Source organism: Panulirus ornatus, chromosome 4 (assembly GCF_036320965.1).
Source record: "Panulirus ornatus isolate Po-2019 chromosome 4, ASM3632096v1, whole genome shotgun sequence".
NCBI classification, from domain to species: Eukaryota; Metazoa; Arthropoda; class Malacostraca; order Decapoda; family Palinuridae; genus Panulirus; species Panulirus ornatus.
In genome coordinates, this window is record NC_092227.1 from 69,339,826 (window position 1) to 69,356,973 (window position 17,148).

General features: G+C 40.7%; 1 protein-coding gene across 1 annotated transcript in view; it reads left to right on the forward strand.

Moving 5' to 3' along the window:
• Window positions 1-17,148, forward strand: part of LOC139767104 (uncharacterized) — a 415,796-nt gene that overhangs the window by 232,909 nt on the left and 165,739 nt on the right. Inside the window, 2 exon segments of the mRNA XM_071696092.1 lie at window positions 11,087-11,235; window positions 11,496-11,744. Coding sequence (XP_071552193.1) covers window positions 11,087-11,235; window positions 11,496-11,744 — 398 coding nt within the window.

Here is a 17,148-nt window from a genome sequence, read left to right on the forward strand (position 1 = left end):
CTTAGATAGGTTTGAAGGACCTGTATGATGTTAGGATATTTACCCTTTGCTGGATTTATTTTATTTTCCCATCTATGAACAGAGACATGTGAGCATCTGAGAGAGAGATATCTTACTTGTAGGGGTGCCAAAGTACCATTCTTGTCCCCACTATTAGGTATTACCAGGAGAATTTACTTCCTTTGACCATCATGAATACAGTCCAGGTAGTAATCATTCATGTGTACTTGATGACAGTAACCAACCCAGGCCTGTGATGTTATTGTTCGTAGGTAAAGTCTCTTGAAGTAGTTAGCCACTCCCATCATTCACATGCTCACTCTGGTACATTGTAACCTTATTGTCCATAGTCACATGACTTGTGGTGTCTCAGCTTTCTTTCTGTACCTTACAGGTGTTGGATTGGCAACCTCTTTTTTGTGTCACAGTAGTAGGGTAGACATTTGGCTATCGCTTTTTCCGTAGTTGTTGTCTTATGTTATGTAGTCTTCTGTTGTATATCTCTCCATATGCCCATTGTCTGCTTGTCTGTTCATCCATTGATGGGAGTCACACTTTAACCTGCAACTTGGCCTTAGTCATGCCTTGAAAAGAATAGATCAAACATCCATGGTACTTCATACAGATTTTTCCCAGCATCTTAAGAATAGCTCATGATCTTTTCAGTGTTTGGATTTTGCCTAAATCATGCGCTGGAATTTAACCTAGGTCATAACTTCAAGAAATTTCAACCTTTGACCATGGAATTTAATGCGGATGTTTAAAGTCTACATTATTACTCATTACTATATACAGTTTTTTCCCATTATGTAAAGAATAGAATTATTACCTTAGTTATGCCTATTATGATAAGGTTTAACTAGGAACTTTACTGAAAACATGAAGAAAACTCCACCTTTATCCGTGGAACTTAATACAGATGTAGAAATTTACATCAGATACTCACATTACTTGATCTAGTTGTTTGTAAAGAATTTAATGGTATGAAATCCAATACTCTAGCTTGGATTTTTTCCTTAGTTGTGCCTCTTACAATGAAGTTTAACTCCCAACCTCACTGGACTCATAACTTTAGAATTCTAGCTTAAGCCACATAGCTTTATATATCCAGGTAGTATAAGAAAACATGTGAAGAATGGCCCAACCACCCACATACCCATATATATACGTAAATGCCCATACACGCACATATACATACATATGCATTTCAATGTATACATACATATCCATACTTGCTGCCTTCATCCATTCCCATCAGTACCCCACCTCACATGAAATAGCACCCCCATCCTTTGTGGAAGGTCTTAAGAGACGAGAAAGGCATTTGGACAATTTTTGCTGGGAAATAGTGCAAATTAGTGGGAGATGTATAAAAGAAAGAAGCAGGAGGTCAAGAGAAAGGTGCAAGAGGTGAAAAAGAGGACAAGTGAGAGTTGGGGTGAGAGAGTATCATTAAATTTTAGGGAGAATAAAAAAAAAAGATGTTTTGGAAGGAGGTAAATAAAGTGTGTAGGAGAAGAGAACAAATGGGAACATCAGTGAAGAGGGCTAATGGTGAGGTAATAACAAGTAGTGGTGATGTGAGAAGGAGATGGAGTGAGTATTTTGAAGGTTTGTTGAATGTGTTAGATGATAGAGTGGCAGATATAGGGTGTTTTGGTTGAGGTGGTGTGCAGAGTGAGAGGGTTAGGGAGAATGGTTTTGTAAACAGAGAAGAGATAGTGAGAGCTTTGCGGAAGCTGAAAGCCGGCAAGGCGGCAGGTTTGGATGGTATTGCAGTGGAATTTATTAAAAAGGGGTGACTGTGTTGTTGACTGGTTGGTGAGGATATTCATTGTATATATGGCTCATGGTGAATTGCCTGAGGATTGAAGGAATGCATGCATAGTGCCATTGTACAAAAGCAAAGGGGATAAAGGTCAGTGTTCAAATTACAGAGGTATAAGTTTGTTGAGTATTCTTGGGAAATTGTATGGTAGGGTATTGATTGAGAGGATGAAGGCATGTCCTGAGCATCAGATTAGGGAAGAGTAGTGTGGTTTCAGAAGAGGTAGAGGAAGTGTGGATAAGGTGTTTGCTTTGAAGAATGTATGTGAGAAATACTTAGAAAAGCAGATGGATTTGTATATAGCATTTATGGATCTGGAGAAGGCATATGATAAGAGTTGATAGAGATGCTCTGTGGAAGGTATTAAGAGTATATGGTGTGGGAGGCAAATTGCTAGAAGCAGTGTAAAGTTTTTATCGAGGATGTAAGGCATGTGTATGAGTGGGAAGAGAGGAGAGTGATTGGTTCCCAGTGTATGTCAGTTTGCGGCAGGGGTGCATGATGTCTCCATGGTTGCTTAATTTGTTTATGGATGGGGTTGTTAGGGAGGTGAATGCAAGAGTTTTGGAGAGAGAGGCAAGTATGCAGTCTGTTGTGGATGAGAGAGCCTGGGAAGTGAGTCAGTTGTTGTTCGCTGATGATACAGCGCTGGTGGCTGATTTGGGTGAGAAACTGCAGAAGCTGGTGACTGAGTTTGGTAAAGTGTTTGAAAGAAGAAAGCTGAGAGTAGATGTGAATAAGAGCAAGGTTATTAGGTACAGTAGGGTTGAGGGATAGTCAATTGGGAGGTAAGTTTGATTGGAGAAAATTGGAGGAAGTGAAGTGATTTAGATATCTGGGAGTGGATTTGGCAGTGGATGGAACCATGGAAGCGTAAGTGAATCATAGGGTGGGGGAGGGGTTGAAAGTTCTGGGAGTGTTGAAAAATGTGTGGAAGGCAAGAACTTTATCTCGGAAAGCAAAAATGGGTATGTTTGAAGGAATAGTGGTTCCAACAATGTTATATGGTTGTGATGTGTGGGCTATAGATAGAGTTGTGCATAGGAGGGTGGATGTGCTGGAAATAAGATGTTTGAGGACAATATGTGGAGTGAGGTGGTTTGATCGAGTAAGTAATGAAAGGGTAAGAGAGATGTGTTGAAATGAAAAGAGTGGGATTGAGAGAGCAGAAGAGGGTGTTTTAAACTGGTTTGGTCACTCGGAGAGAATGAGTGAGGAAAGATTGACGAAGAGGATAAATGTGTCAGAGGTGAAGGGAACAAGAAGTGGCATACCAAATTGGAGGTGGAAAGATGGAGTGAAAAAGATTTTGAGTGATCGGGGCCTGAACATGCAGGAGGGTGAAAGGCGTGCAAGGAATAGAGTGAATTGGAACGATTTGGTATACTGGGGTCGACGTGCTGTCAATGGATTGAACCAGGGTATGTGAAGCGTCTGGGGTAAACCATGGAAAGTTCTGTGGAGCCTGGATGTGGAAAGGGAGCTGTGGTTTCGGTGCATTATTACATGACAGCTAGAGACTGAGTGTGAACGAATAGGGCCTTTGGTGTCTTTTCCTAGCGCTACCTCACACACATGAGGGGGGAGGGGGTTGTTATTCCATGTGTGGCGGGGTGGCGATGGGAACAAATAAAGGCAGACAGTATGAATTATGTACATGTGTATATATGTATATGTCTGTGTGTGTATATATATGTGTACATTGAGATGTATAGGTATGTATATTTGCGTGTGTGGATGTGTATGTATATACATGTGTATGTGGGCGGGTTGGGACATTCTTTCGTCTGTTTCCTTGCGCTACCTCGCTAACGCGGGAGACAGCGACAAAGCAAAATAAAATGAATAAAATAAATGAAATATATATATATATATATATATATATATATATATATATATATGCGTAGAAAGAGAGGAAAGTGATTGGTTCTGAGTGAATGTCGGTTTGTGGCAGGGGTGCATGATGTCTCCATGGTTGTTTAATTTGTTTATAGATGGGGTGGTGAGGGAAGTGAATGCAAGAGTTTTGGTGGGAGGGGCAAGTATGCAGTTTTTTGGGAAGTGAGTCAGTTGTTGTTCACTGATGATACAGTGCTGGTGGCTGATTCGGGTGAGAAACTACAGAAACTGGTGACTGAGTTTGGTTCAGTAGGGTTGAGGGACACGTTGATTGGGAAGTAAGTTTTGAATGGAGAAAACTGGAGGAAGTGAAGTGTTTTAGATATCTGGAAGTGGACTTAGCAGCGGATGTAACCATGGAAGCGGAAATAAGTCACAGGATGGGGGAGGGAGCGAAGGTTCTGGGAATGTTGAAGAATGTGTGGAAGGCAAGGATGTTATCTTGGAGAGCAAAAATGGGTATGTTCGAAGAAGTAGTGGTTCCAGCAATGTTATATGGTTGCAAGGCATGCACTTTAGATAGGGTTGTGCGGACGAGAGTAGATGTGTTGGAAATGAAGTGTTTGAGGACAATATGTGGTGTGAGGTGATTTGATTGAGTAAGTAATGAAAGGGTGAGAGAGCTGTTTGGTAATAAAAAGAGTGTGGTTGAGAAGAGAAGAGGGTGTATTGAAATGGTTTGGACACATGGTGAGAATGAATGAGGAAAGATTGACGAAGAGGATATGTGTGTCTGAGGTGGAGGGAAGAAGGAGAGGTGGGAGACCAAATTGGAGGTGGAAAGATGGTGTGAAAAAGATTTTGAGCGATTGGGGCCTGAACATACAGGAGGGTGAAAGGCATGCAAGGAATAGAATGAATTGGAATGATGTGGTATACCGGGGTGGACGTGCTGTCAATGCATTGAACCAGGGCATGTGAAGCGTCTGGGGTAAACCATGGAAAGGTGTGTGGGGCCTGGATATGGAAAGGGAGCTGTGGTTTCAGTGCATTGCACATGACAGCTAGAGACTGAGTGTGAACAAATGCGGCCTTTTTTGTCGGTTCCTGGCGCTGCCTCGCTGGAGGGGTGAATGCTATTTTGTGTGTGGCGTGGTGGTGACGGGAATGAATGAAGGCAGCAAGTATGGATATGTGCATGTGTTTATATGTATATGTCTGTGTATATGTATGTATGTATACGTTGAAATGTATATGTATGTATATGTGCGTGTCTGGGCATTTTTGTGTATATATATGTATGCGGGTGGGTTGGGCCATTCCTCTCTGTTTCCTTGCTCTACCTTGCTAACACGGGAGATAGCTGTTAAGATAATGATGATAATGATAATAATAGTAATGATAGTAATATATTTATTATTACACTTAATCACAGTTTCACGCATCAACGAGGTCGCACAAGGAAACAGACAGAATGGCCCAACCACCCACATACACATATGTATATATGTACATAAACCTCCATACATGCACATACACATACTTATACATTTCAATGTATACATGTACATACACAGACATATACATATATACACATGTACTTATTCATACTTGCTGCCTTGCCACCCTACCACACATGAAATAGCATCCCCTCTCCAGTGAGGTAGCACCAGGAACAGATAAAAAAGACCACATTCGTTCACACAGTCTCTAGCTGTCATGTGTAATGCACCAATACCACAGCTCCCTTTCCACATCCAGGCCCCACAAAGCTTTCCATGGTTTACGCCAGACACTTTTCATGCCCTGGTTCAATCCATTGATATCACGTCAGCCCCAGTATACCACATTGTTCCAATTCACTGCATTCCTTGCACGCCTTTCACCCTCCTGTATGTTCAGGCCCCGATTGCTCAAAATCTTTTTCATTCCATCCCTCCTCCTCCAGTTTGGTCTCCCATTTCTCCTTGTTCCCTCCACCTCTGACACATATATTCTCTTTGTCAATCTTTCCTCGCTCATTCTCTCCATGTGTCCAAACCATTTCAATACACCCTCTTCTGCTCTCTCATCCATACTCTTTTTATTACCACACATCTCTTACCCTTTCATTACTTTCCCGATCAAACCACCTAACCACATATTCTTCTCAAACATCTCATTTCCAACACATCCACCCTCCTCTGCACAAACCTATCTATAGCCCATGCCTTGCAACCAAATAACATTGTTGGAACCACTATTCTTTCAAACACCCATATTTGCTCTCTGAGATAACATTCTCGCCTTCTACACATTCTATAACACTCACAGAACCTTCACCTACTCTCCCAACCTGTGACTCACTTCTGCATCCATGGTTCCATCCACTACTAAGTCCACTCCCAGATATCTAAAACACTTCACTTCTTCCTGTTTTTCTCCATTCAAACTAACCTCCCAGTTGACTTGTCCATTAACCCTACTGAACTTAATAACCTTGCTCTTACTCACATTTGCTCTTAACTTTCTCCTTTCACACACTTTACCAAAGTCAGTCACTAACCTCTGCAGTTTCTCACCCAAATCAGCCACCAGCGCTGCATCATCATTGAACAACAACTGACTCACTTCCCAAGCCCTCTCATCCAGAACAGACTGCATACTTGCCCCTCTCTCGAAAACTCTCGCATTCATCTCCCTAACCACCCCAACCATAAACAAATTAAACAACCATGTGGGCATCATACTCCCCTGCTGCAGACCAACCTTCACTGGGAACCTATCACTCTCCTCTCTTCCTACTCATACACATGTCCTACATCCTTGATCAAAACTTTTCATTGCTTCTAGCAGCTTACCTCCCACACCATGTAGTCTTCAGACCTTCCACAAGGTGTCTCTATCAACCCTAATATATGCCATCTCCAGATCTATGAATGCTACAAACAAGTCCATCTGTTTTTTTAGTATTTCTTACACATATTCTTCAAAGCAAACACCTGATCCACATATCCTCTACCACTTATTATAGTTATTTTTTTTTTTTTTTTTTTTTTTTTATACTTTGTCGCTGTCTCCCGCGTTTGCGAAGTAGCGCAAGGAAACAGACGAAAGAAATGGCCCCCCCCCCCATACACATGTACATACACACGTCCACACACGCAAATATACATACCTACACAGCTTTCCATGGTTTACCCCAGACGCTTCACATGCTTTGCTTCAATCCACTGACAGCACGTCAACCCCTGTATACCACATGACTCCAATTCACTCTATTTCTTGCCCTCCTTTCACCCTCCTGCATGTTCAGGCCCCGCTCACACAAAATCTTTTTCACTCCATCTTTCCACCTCCAATTTGGTCTCCCTCTTCTCCTCGTTCCCTCCACCTCCGACACATATATCCTCTTGGTCAATCTCTCCTCACTCATTCTCTCCATGTGCCCAAACCATTTCAAAACACCCTCTTCTGCTCTCTCAACCACGCTCTTTTTATTTCCACACATCTCTCTTACCCTTACGTTACTTACTCGATCAAACCACCTCACACCACACATTGTCCTCAAACATCTCATTTCCAGCACATCCATCCTCCTGCGCACATCTCTATCCATAGCCCACGCCTCGCAACCATACAGCATTGTTGGAACCACTATTCCCTCAAACATACCCATTTTTGCTTTCCGAGATAATGTTCTCGACTTCCACACATTTTTCAAGGCTCCCAAAATTTTCGCCCCCTCCCCCACCCTATGATCCACTTCCGCTTCCATGGTTCCATCCGCTGACAGATCCACTCCCAGATATCTAAAACACTTCACTTCCTCCAGTTTTTCTCCATTCAAACTCACCTCCCAATTGACTTGACCCTCACCCCTACTGTACCTAATAACCTTGCTCTTATTCACATTTACTCTCAACTTTCTTCTTATTATTATTATTTTTATTGTTATTATTATTATTGTACTTGATTGCCGTTTCCTGAATGAGCGAGGTCGCACCATGAAACAGAAAAAGACCCATCCACTCATTTGCACATACATATACTTATTCATATCGACATATACATATATACATACATATATATGCATGTTTATATTCATACTTTCATGCCTTCATCCATTTCCAGCACCATCCCACCCTAAAGCAAACAGCGTTAACACCCCATGTCAGTGAGATAGCACCAGGAAATAGAAAAAACAAAAAAGGCCACTTCCACTCATACTCAGTCTCTAGCTGTTGTGTACTGCACCGAAAATACAGCTCCCTATCCACATTCAGGCCCCATCGACCTTTCCATGGTTTACCCCTGACATTTCACATGCCCCGGTTCAGTCCATTGATACCATGTCAACCCCAGTATACCACATTCTTCCAGTTCACTCAATTCTGTGCACACCTTTCACCATCCTTTATGTTCAGGCCCCAATTGCTCAAAATCTTTTTCACTCCATCCTTCCACCTCCAGTTTGGTCATCTGCTTCTTGTTCCCTCCACCTCTGACACATATATCCTCTTTGTCAACCTTTCCTCACTCACTCTCTCTCTCCATATGTTCAGACCATTTTAACACCCTTTTCTGCTATCTCTCAACCACACTCTTTTCATTACCATACATTTCTCTTACCTTTTCATTACTTACTCGACCAAACCTCCTCATACCACATATTGTCTCAAACATTTCATTTCCAAAACATCCACCTTCCTCCTTACAACCCTATCTATAAACCATGCCTTGCAACCATATAATATTGTTAGAACTACTATTCCTTCAAACATACCCATTTTTGCTCTTTGAGATAACATTCTCTATTTCCACATTCTTCAGCTCTCCAAGAACCTTTGCCCACTCCCCTACCCTATGATTCACTCTGGCTTTCATGGTTCCATATGCTGCTAAATCTACTCTAGCTATCTAAAACACTTCATTTCCTCCAATTTTTCTCCATTCAAACTTATGTCCCAACTAATCTGTCCTACGACCCTGCTGAACGTAATAACTTCGTTTTTATTCACAGTTACTCTCATTTTCTCCTTTCATACACTTTTCCAAAGTCATTCACAATCTTCCACAGTTTCTTACTTGAATCAGCCACCAGTGCTGTATCATCAGTGAACAACAACTGAATCACTTCCCAGGCCCTTTCATTCCCAACAGACTGCATACTCACCCCTCTCTCCAAAACTCTTGCATTTACCTCCCTAACCACCCCATCCATAAAGAAATTAAACAACCATGGGAATATCACACACCCCTGCCTCAGACCGACCTTCACTAGGAAACAATCACTCTCCTTTCTTCCTACTCGCACACATGCCTCAAACCTTTGATGAAAAATTCTCACTGCTTTTAGCAGCTTACCTCCCACACCATATACTCTTAAGACCTTCCACCAAGCATCTCTGTTGATGGGTGATTTAAATGCAAAGGTGAGTAATGTGGTAGTTGAGGGTGTAATTGGTGTACATGGGGTATTTATCTTTTTGAATGGAAATGGTGAAGAGGTTGTGGATTTGTGTGCTGAAATAAGACAGGTGATTGGGAATACCTGGTTTAAAAAGAAAGATTTACACAAGTACATGTATGAGAGTAGAAGAGATGGTCAAAGGGCATTATTAGATTACATGTTAACTGATAGGCTTGTAAAAGAGTTTTTGATGTTAATATGCTGAGAGGGGCAGCTGGTGGGAAGTTTGATCACTGTCATGTGGAGGCAGAGGGGAAGATTTGTAATGGTTTTCAAAAATGAAGAGAGAATGTTAGGGAGAAAAGAGTGGTGAGAGTAAGTGAGCTTGGAAAGGAGACTTGTGTGAGGAAATACCAGGAGAGAGATTGAGTGTAGAATGGCAGAAGATAAGTGCAAATGATGTGAAGGGAGTGGGTGAGGAATGGGATGTATTTAGGGAAGCAGTGATGGCATATGCAAGAGATGCATATTGCGTGAGAAAGGTGGGAGGTGGGCAGATTAAAAAGGGTAGTGAGTGATGGGATGAAGAAGCAAAATTATTAGTGAAAGAGAAAAGAGAGGGAAATTACTGGGAGATGTGTATCTGTATCTATGAAAAGAAACAACAGATACATTTAGGTGTCAAATATGTCAATTTTAATCAAATGTGCTATCATTACTCAGTCTTTTTATAACACATCATAGAGTATTAGTAACAAACAAAGATGCTCTCGAGATGCAAAAATATTTAACAAGACTTATTATAAAGTGCGCTATTAGAGAAGGATGATGCACATTGCAAAAGGTCAAGGTTAAGAAAATACATGCAAAAGCTGCTGGTACAGCAGAAAATGATGATGATGTTTAGAGAAGATGTATCTTCTTCCTATGTTTAGATTTGGAAAATGGCTTACTGGATACTGAAACTGATGATACACTGCAGAATGTTCCTTGAACTCCAGTGCTTTAGTTAATGACAAAAACAAAATGAATTTTCTTGGGTTGGAATGTAAGTGCAGTTACAGTTATTTTGCTATGCATATCTACAGTATGATGAAACCTTGGCAAACTCTTCTGTCAAATTTCCCTTAACTAATATTTAGTCCCATGCATAAGAATTCTAAATGCATTCTCTCAGCTTTCCTGAAATGTTTTTCTTTCTCACTCCTTTCAGTACCAGTTGCATAAGTATTAACATTCAACCCCCCCTCCCTTCCCTTGCATAATCTAATTTCATTCTCACTTGCATCACTCAGGAGCTCACTTCCTTACCCTATTACATTCTCATAACTTGTTCATCAGAAGTGACACCACCTACTTTGCTCTTGCCTTTACAAATATCAGCAGACTTTAACTCTCAGAAATTCTCAGACCATTTTTTCCCCATCCCCATGAACTTAAATTCACTTTGAACCAGAACATCCAGATACCGCTTACTCCAACCATACTAGCTGTCTTTCTCATCTCATTTTGATTACATCCACACTCATTCAGCCTTTCCAACTTGGGCCCTCAAGGAGGATGAGCTCTCCATTTTTTAGCTCTTTCTTTTGCTACCACTTTAAGAAATTGAGAAAAAAGGAAAGTGTTGAAATAAAGAGGGGAGGGTTTTTGGCTCCTTGCTCTCACCCCAGTTAGTCACATGCTTTAACATGCTGGAGATATGAGGGTTGTATTCTTTGTACCCTAACCCCAGGGATAAGTACTATACTGTACATTATCTAAAAAGAAATTTCTTCATATTCCATGCCTCATGTACTCATGTATTCAAGCAGTAAGCTTTGAAAATATTTGCTTGATATCTCAAGTTTAGGTAGGAGATTGTATGTCTTTAATGTCTTGCTGCTTTGTCAATTTTGAGAAAATAGCTTTACAGAGAAATTAGCCAATGAAAATAAGCTTGAGCAGTGAATGCATGACATTTTGAAAATATTTCACATATTTTGGCATGTGCCACGATGTGTAAGTTTTTTCATATTTTATATCAGGAACTGGGAAAACTCTTATGGCAAGAGCACTTGCCAATGAATGTAGCTTTGGTGGCAAAAAAGTTGCATTTTTCATGCGTAAGGGAGCTGACTGCCTCAGCAAATGGGTGGGAGAATCAGAGAGACAACTCAGGCTTCTTTTTGATCAGGTAAATTTCTTTTATTATATATCACATATCTTTTTTTATTGTAACATACTTTAGTATCTCTTCAGTGTTTTTAATAAAATTTTGTAATATTTGTCACCATTGCTGCAAAATATCATGTTGAGACAGTGATCAGAATGATACATAAGTGTGTTAATTTTCTGCTTACCCAAAATGTGAACATAGCTGTTGATACATCAAGTTCATCTCTGTATATTTCTGAAATACTGTAATTAATTTAGATTACTCAAACTATTTTTCAGGCTTATCAGATGCGCCCCTCCATTATCTTCTTTGATGAGATTGATGGACTTGCTCCTGTACGTTCCTCTCGACAAGATCAGATTCATTCCAGTATTGTATCTACACTTCTTGCTTTAATGGATGGACTAGATTCCCGTGGAGAAGTTGTTGTTATTGGGGCTACAAACAGAATAGATGCTATTGATCCTGCCTTACGAAGGCCTGGCCGCTTTGATCGGGAATTTAACTTTCCTCTTCCATCCATGAAGGTTTGTATTTAGCTGAAAAGAATGACAATTCTAGTAAGAGGTGGCCAGGTGATGGAAAATAATGATGAAAATATAACAAGTGCATTCTTTCAATCATCTGTATAATGAGATTTGTTTTTTAGCCTTTTTTGTTTTTTTATTATTATTTTTGCTTAGTCGCTGTCTCCCGCGTTAGCGCAAGGAAACAGACGAAAGAATGGCCCAACCCACCCACATACACATGTATATACATACACGTCCTCACACGCAAATATACATACCTATACATCTCAATGTACACATATATATATATATATACACACAGACATATACATATATACACATGTACATAATTCATACTGTCTGCCTTTATTTATTCCCATCGCCACCCTGCCACACATGGAATAACAACCCCCTCCCCCCTCATGTGTGCGAGGTAGTGCTAGGAAAAGACAACAAAGGCCCCATTCGTTCACACTCAGTCTCTAGCTGTCATGTAATAATGCACTGAAACCACAGCTCCCTTTCCATATCCAGGCCCCACAGAACTTTCCATGGTTTATCCCAGATGCCCTGGTTCAATCCATTGACAGCACATCGACCCCGGTATACCACATTATACCAATTCACTCTATTCCTTACACGCCTTTCACCCTCCTGCATGTTCAGGCCTCGATCTTTCAAAATCTTTTTCACTCCATCTTTCCACCTCCAATTTGGTCTCCCACTTCTCGTTCCCTCCACCTCTGACACACATATATCCTCTTGGTCAGTCTTTCCTCACTCATTCTCTCCATGTGACCAAACCATTTCAAAACACCCTCTTCTGCTCTCTCAACCACACTTTTTATTTTCACACATTTCTCTTACCCTTACATTACTTACTCGATCAAACCACCTCACACCACATATTGTCCTCAAACATCTCATTTCCAGCTCATCCACCCTCCTGTGCACAACTCTATCCATAGCCCAAGCCTCGCATCCATACAACATTGTTGGAACCACTATTCCTTCAAACATACCCATTTTTGCTTTCCGAGATAATGTTCTCGACTTCCAAACATTCTTCAAGGCTCCCAGAATTTTCGCCCCCTCCCCCAACCTATGATTCACTTCCGCTTCCATGATTCCATCCACTGCCAGATCCACCCCCAGATATCTAAAACACTTTACTTCCTCCAGTTTTCCTCCATTCAAACTTACCTCCCAACTGACTTGACCCTCAAACCTACTGTACCTAATAACCTTGCTCTTATTCACATTTACTCTTAACTTTCTTCTTTCACACACTTTACCAAACTCAGTCACCAGCTTCTGCAGTTTCTCACATGAATCAGCCACCAGCGCTGTATCATCAGCGAACAACAACTGACTCACTTCCCAAGCTCTCTCATCCACAACAGACTGCATACTTGCCCCTCTTTCCAAAACTCTTGCATTCACCTCCCTAACAACCCCATCCATAAACAAATTAAACAACCATGGAGACATCACACACCCCTGCCGCAAATCTACATTCACTGAGAACCAATCACTTTCCTCTCTTCCTACAGGTACACATGCCTTACATCCTCGATAAAAACTTTTCACTGCTTCTAACAACTTGCCTCCCACACCATATATTCTTAGTACCTTCCACGGAGCATCTCTATCAACTCTATCATATGCCTTTTCCAGATCCATAAATGCTACATACAAATCCATTTGCTTTTCTAAGTATTTCTCACATACATTCTTCAAAGCAAACACCTGATCCACACATCCTCTACCACTTCTGAAATCACACTGCTCTTCCCCAATCTGATGCTCTGTACATGCCTTCACCCTCTCAATCAATACCCTCCCATATAATTTACCAGGAATACTCAACAAACTTATACCTCTGTAATTTGAGCACTCACTCTTATCCCCTTTGCCTTTGTACAATGGCACTATGCAAGCATTCCGCCAATCCTCAGGCAACTCACCATGTTTTTATGTTTTTTATGTTTTATTTATTTGACATTGTCTTAAACCTTTTTCTTTATAATTGAATTACAGTCTAGTTCCCCAAAACTTTACTGATCTACCAAAAAATGAAATTTTTGATTTGACATTTTCTATCACCTTTTTTGATATGAAAAGGAGGTATATTTTCTAGTTTGGGCACTGCAAAAACTTGAAATCTATACTTGAGATATAAGATTATAATTTACAAAATGATGATAATATAAAAAAAAAAGTCTCACAAATGGAACTGAAATTTAGTTAAGTTAATAAAGAGCTAGAATCATTTTGTAAAAGAATATATTTGCATATCCATATACTTGATGTTTATCCCTGGGGTAAGGGAAAAAGAATTCTACCTCCACATTCCCTGTGTGTTGTAGAAAGCGACTAAAAGGGTGGGAGTGGGAGGTCTGACAGAGCCAAACAGGGAGTGCTTTTATGAAACCAAGATGAGAAGAGAGGGGAGATTGGTGGTATGCTTGAGAAAAGGAGCCTAGATGCTCTGATTCTGCATGAAACAAAGCTCATGGGTAAAAGGGAAGAATGGTTTGAAAGTGTCATTGATATGGGCTGAATTGAAAGTGTTTGATAGGAGATGAGTTATTATTAGTGCTTATACACATGGGCACAAGAAGAAAGATCATGAGAGGCAAATGTTTTGTGAGCAGCTGAAAGAGTGAGTCAGCAGTTTTGATGCAAGAGACTGGGTATTATTGATGGGTGATTTGAATGCGAAGGTGAATGATGTGGCAGTTAAAGGTATAACTGGGATGCATGGGGTGTTCAATATTATGAATGGAAATGGAGAATAGCTTGTGGAGTTGTGTGCTGAAAAAGGATTAGTGATTGGGAATCCCTGGTTTGAAAAGGAGGACATACATAAGTATACTTATGTGAGTTGGCAGGATGGCCATTGGGCATTATGGGATTATTTATTAATTGTTTGGAGCATAAAAGTGACTTTTGGGTATTTTTATTCATATTTATATTTTATTTATTATACTTTGTCACTGTCTCCTGTGTTAGCGAGGTAGCGCAAGGAAACAGACGAAAGAATGGCCTAACCCACCGACATACACGTATATGTACACACACGTCCACACATGCACATATACATACCTATACATTTCAACGTATACATATATATACATACACAGACATATACATATATACACATGTACATAATTCACACTTGCTGCCTTTATTCATTCCTGTTGCCACCCCGCCACACATGAAATGACAACCCCCTCGCTCTGCACATGTGCGAGGTAGCGCTAGGAAAAGACAAAGCCACATTCGTTCACACTTACTTCACACTTTTAGATGTATATGTGCCCCAAAAAAAGGACTGGTGATTGGGAATACCAGGTTTAGGAAAAGAGGATATATATATAGCATACATAGGCAAATAGGAAATATGGTATGAGTGCATTATTGGATTATATGCTAACTGATAGGCATGCAAAGGAGAAACTCTTAGTTGTGAATGTGTTAAGATGGGCAGCTTGGTGGGATGCTTGATCATTACTAAATGGAGGCGGCTAGTGTGAAAGTTTGTAGAAGCTTTTAGAAAGAGAGTAAATTATTTGGATGGGTAGTAGGGGTTGTGAATGTGCATAAGCTTGGAAAATAGGTTTTTGAGACGGGATACCAAGGGAGATTGATTGTAGAATGGCAGAAGGTGAGAGGATGTGAAACTAGGGGAATGGGTGAGGAATGGGAAGTGTTTAGAGAAGCATTTGTGCAAGAGAAGTGTGTGAAAGGTGGGACGTTGATAGACGAGAAAGGGTAATGAGTGGTGGGATGAAGTTAACTTGCTAATGAAAGAGCAATGAGAGATCTATGGTGCATTATGTGCTGATAAAGAATGCAGGTTATTAGTTGTGCAAGAGAAAATGATTGGTCATGAGGAAGGAAAAGGACCTGAAAAAGAGGGCATACTTCAGCAAGAATAAGATAATGTTTTGAAAGGAGGTTAACAGTGTGAGAAAAACAAGAGAACAAAAGGGAACATTAGTGAAGGGACATATAGGGAAATATTAACAGGCAGACATAAGATGAAAAGGAGATGGAGTGGGTATTTTGATGGGTTGTTCAATATGTTTGATGATAGGATGGAGGATGTGGGATGATTTGAACATGGAAGTATGAGAAGTGAAAGTTATGAAAAGTGGTTTGGTGAAAAGAGAAGAAATGGTGAAAGCATTGTGCAAAATGAAGTACAGCAAAGCAGCTGTAGTAAAATAGAATTGCAGTGGAGTTTTTTAATATACAGGATAATTATGTTGTTGATTGGTTAGTAAGGATTTTCAGTGTATGTATAGGTTATAATGAGGTGCCTGAAGATTGGCCTGCATAGTGTCATTGCACAAAAGGCAAAGGAAACAAAATTGAATGTTTAAGATACAGAGGAAAATGTTTGTTGAATGTCCTTGGTAAGTTATAAGGGAGAGTGGAGATTGAGAGGATGGTGGCTTGAATGGAATTTCAGATTATAGAGGAACAGTGGGGCTTCGGGAGTTGTAAAGGACATGTGGGTGATGTTTGCTTTTAAGAATGTATGTGAGAAATACTTAAAGAAATAAAAGGACTTGTATGTGGTGTTCATGAACCTGGAGGAAGTATATGATAGAATCAATAGGGATGCTCTGTAGAAGCTTTTTTTTTTTTTTTTTTTTTTTTAATACTTTGTCGCTGTCTCCCGCGTTTGCGAGGTAGCGCAAGGAAACAGACGAAAGAAATGGCCCCCCCCCCATACACATGTACATATACACGTCCACACACGCAAATATACATACCTACACAGCTTTCCATGGTTTACCCCAGACGCTTCACATGCCTTGCTTCAATCCACTGACAGCACGTCAACCCCTGTATACCACATGACTCCAATTCACTCTATTTCTTGCCCTCCTTTCACCCTCCTGCATGTTCAGGCCCCGATCACACAAAATCTTTTTCACTCCATCTTTCCACCTCCAATTTGGTCTCCCTCTTCTCCTCGTTCCCTCCACCTCCGACACATATATCCTCTTGGTCAATCTCTCCTCACTCATTCTCTCCATGTGCCCAAACCATTTCAAAACACCCTCTTCTGCTCTCTCAACCACGCTCTTTTTATTTCCACACATCTCTCTTACCCTTACGTTACTTACTCGATCAAACCACCTCACACCACACATTGTCCTCAAACATCTCATTTCCAGCACATCCATCCTCCTGCGCACATCTCTATCCATAGCCCACGCCTCGCAACCATACAACATTGTTGGAACCACTATTCCCTCAAACATACCCATTTTTGCTTTCCGAGATAATGTTCTCGACTTCCACACATTTTTCAAGGCTCCCAAAATTTTCGCCCCCTCCCCCACCCTATGATCCACTTCCGCTTCCATGGTTCCATCCGCTGACAGATCCACTCCCAGATATC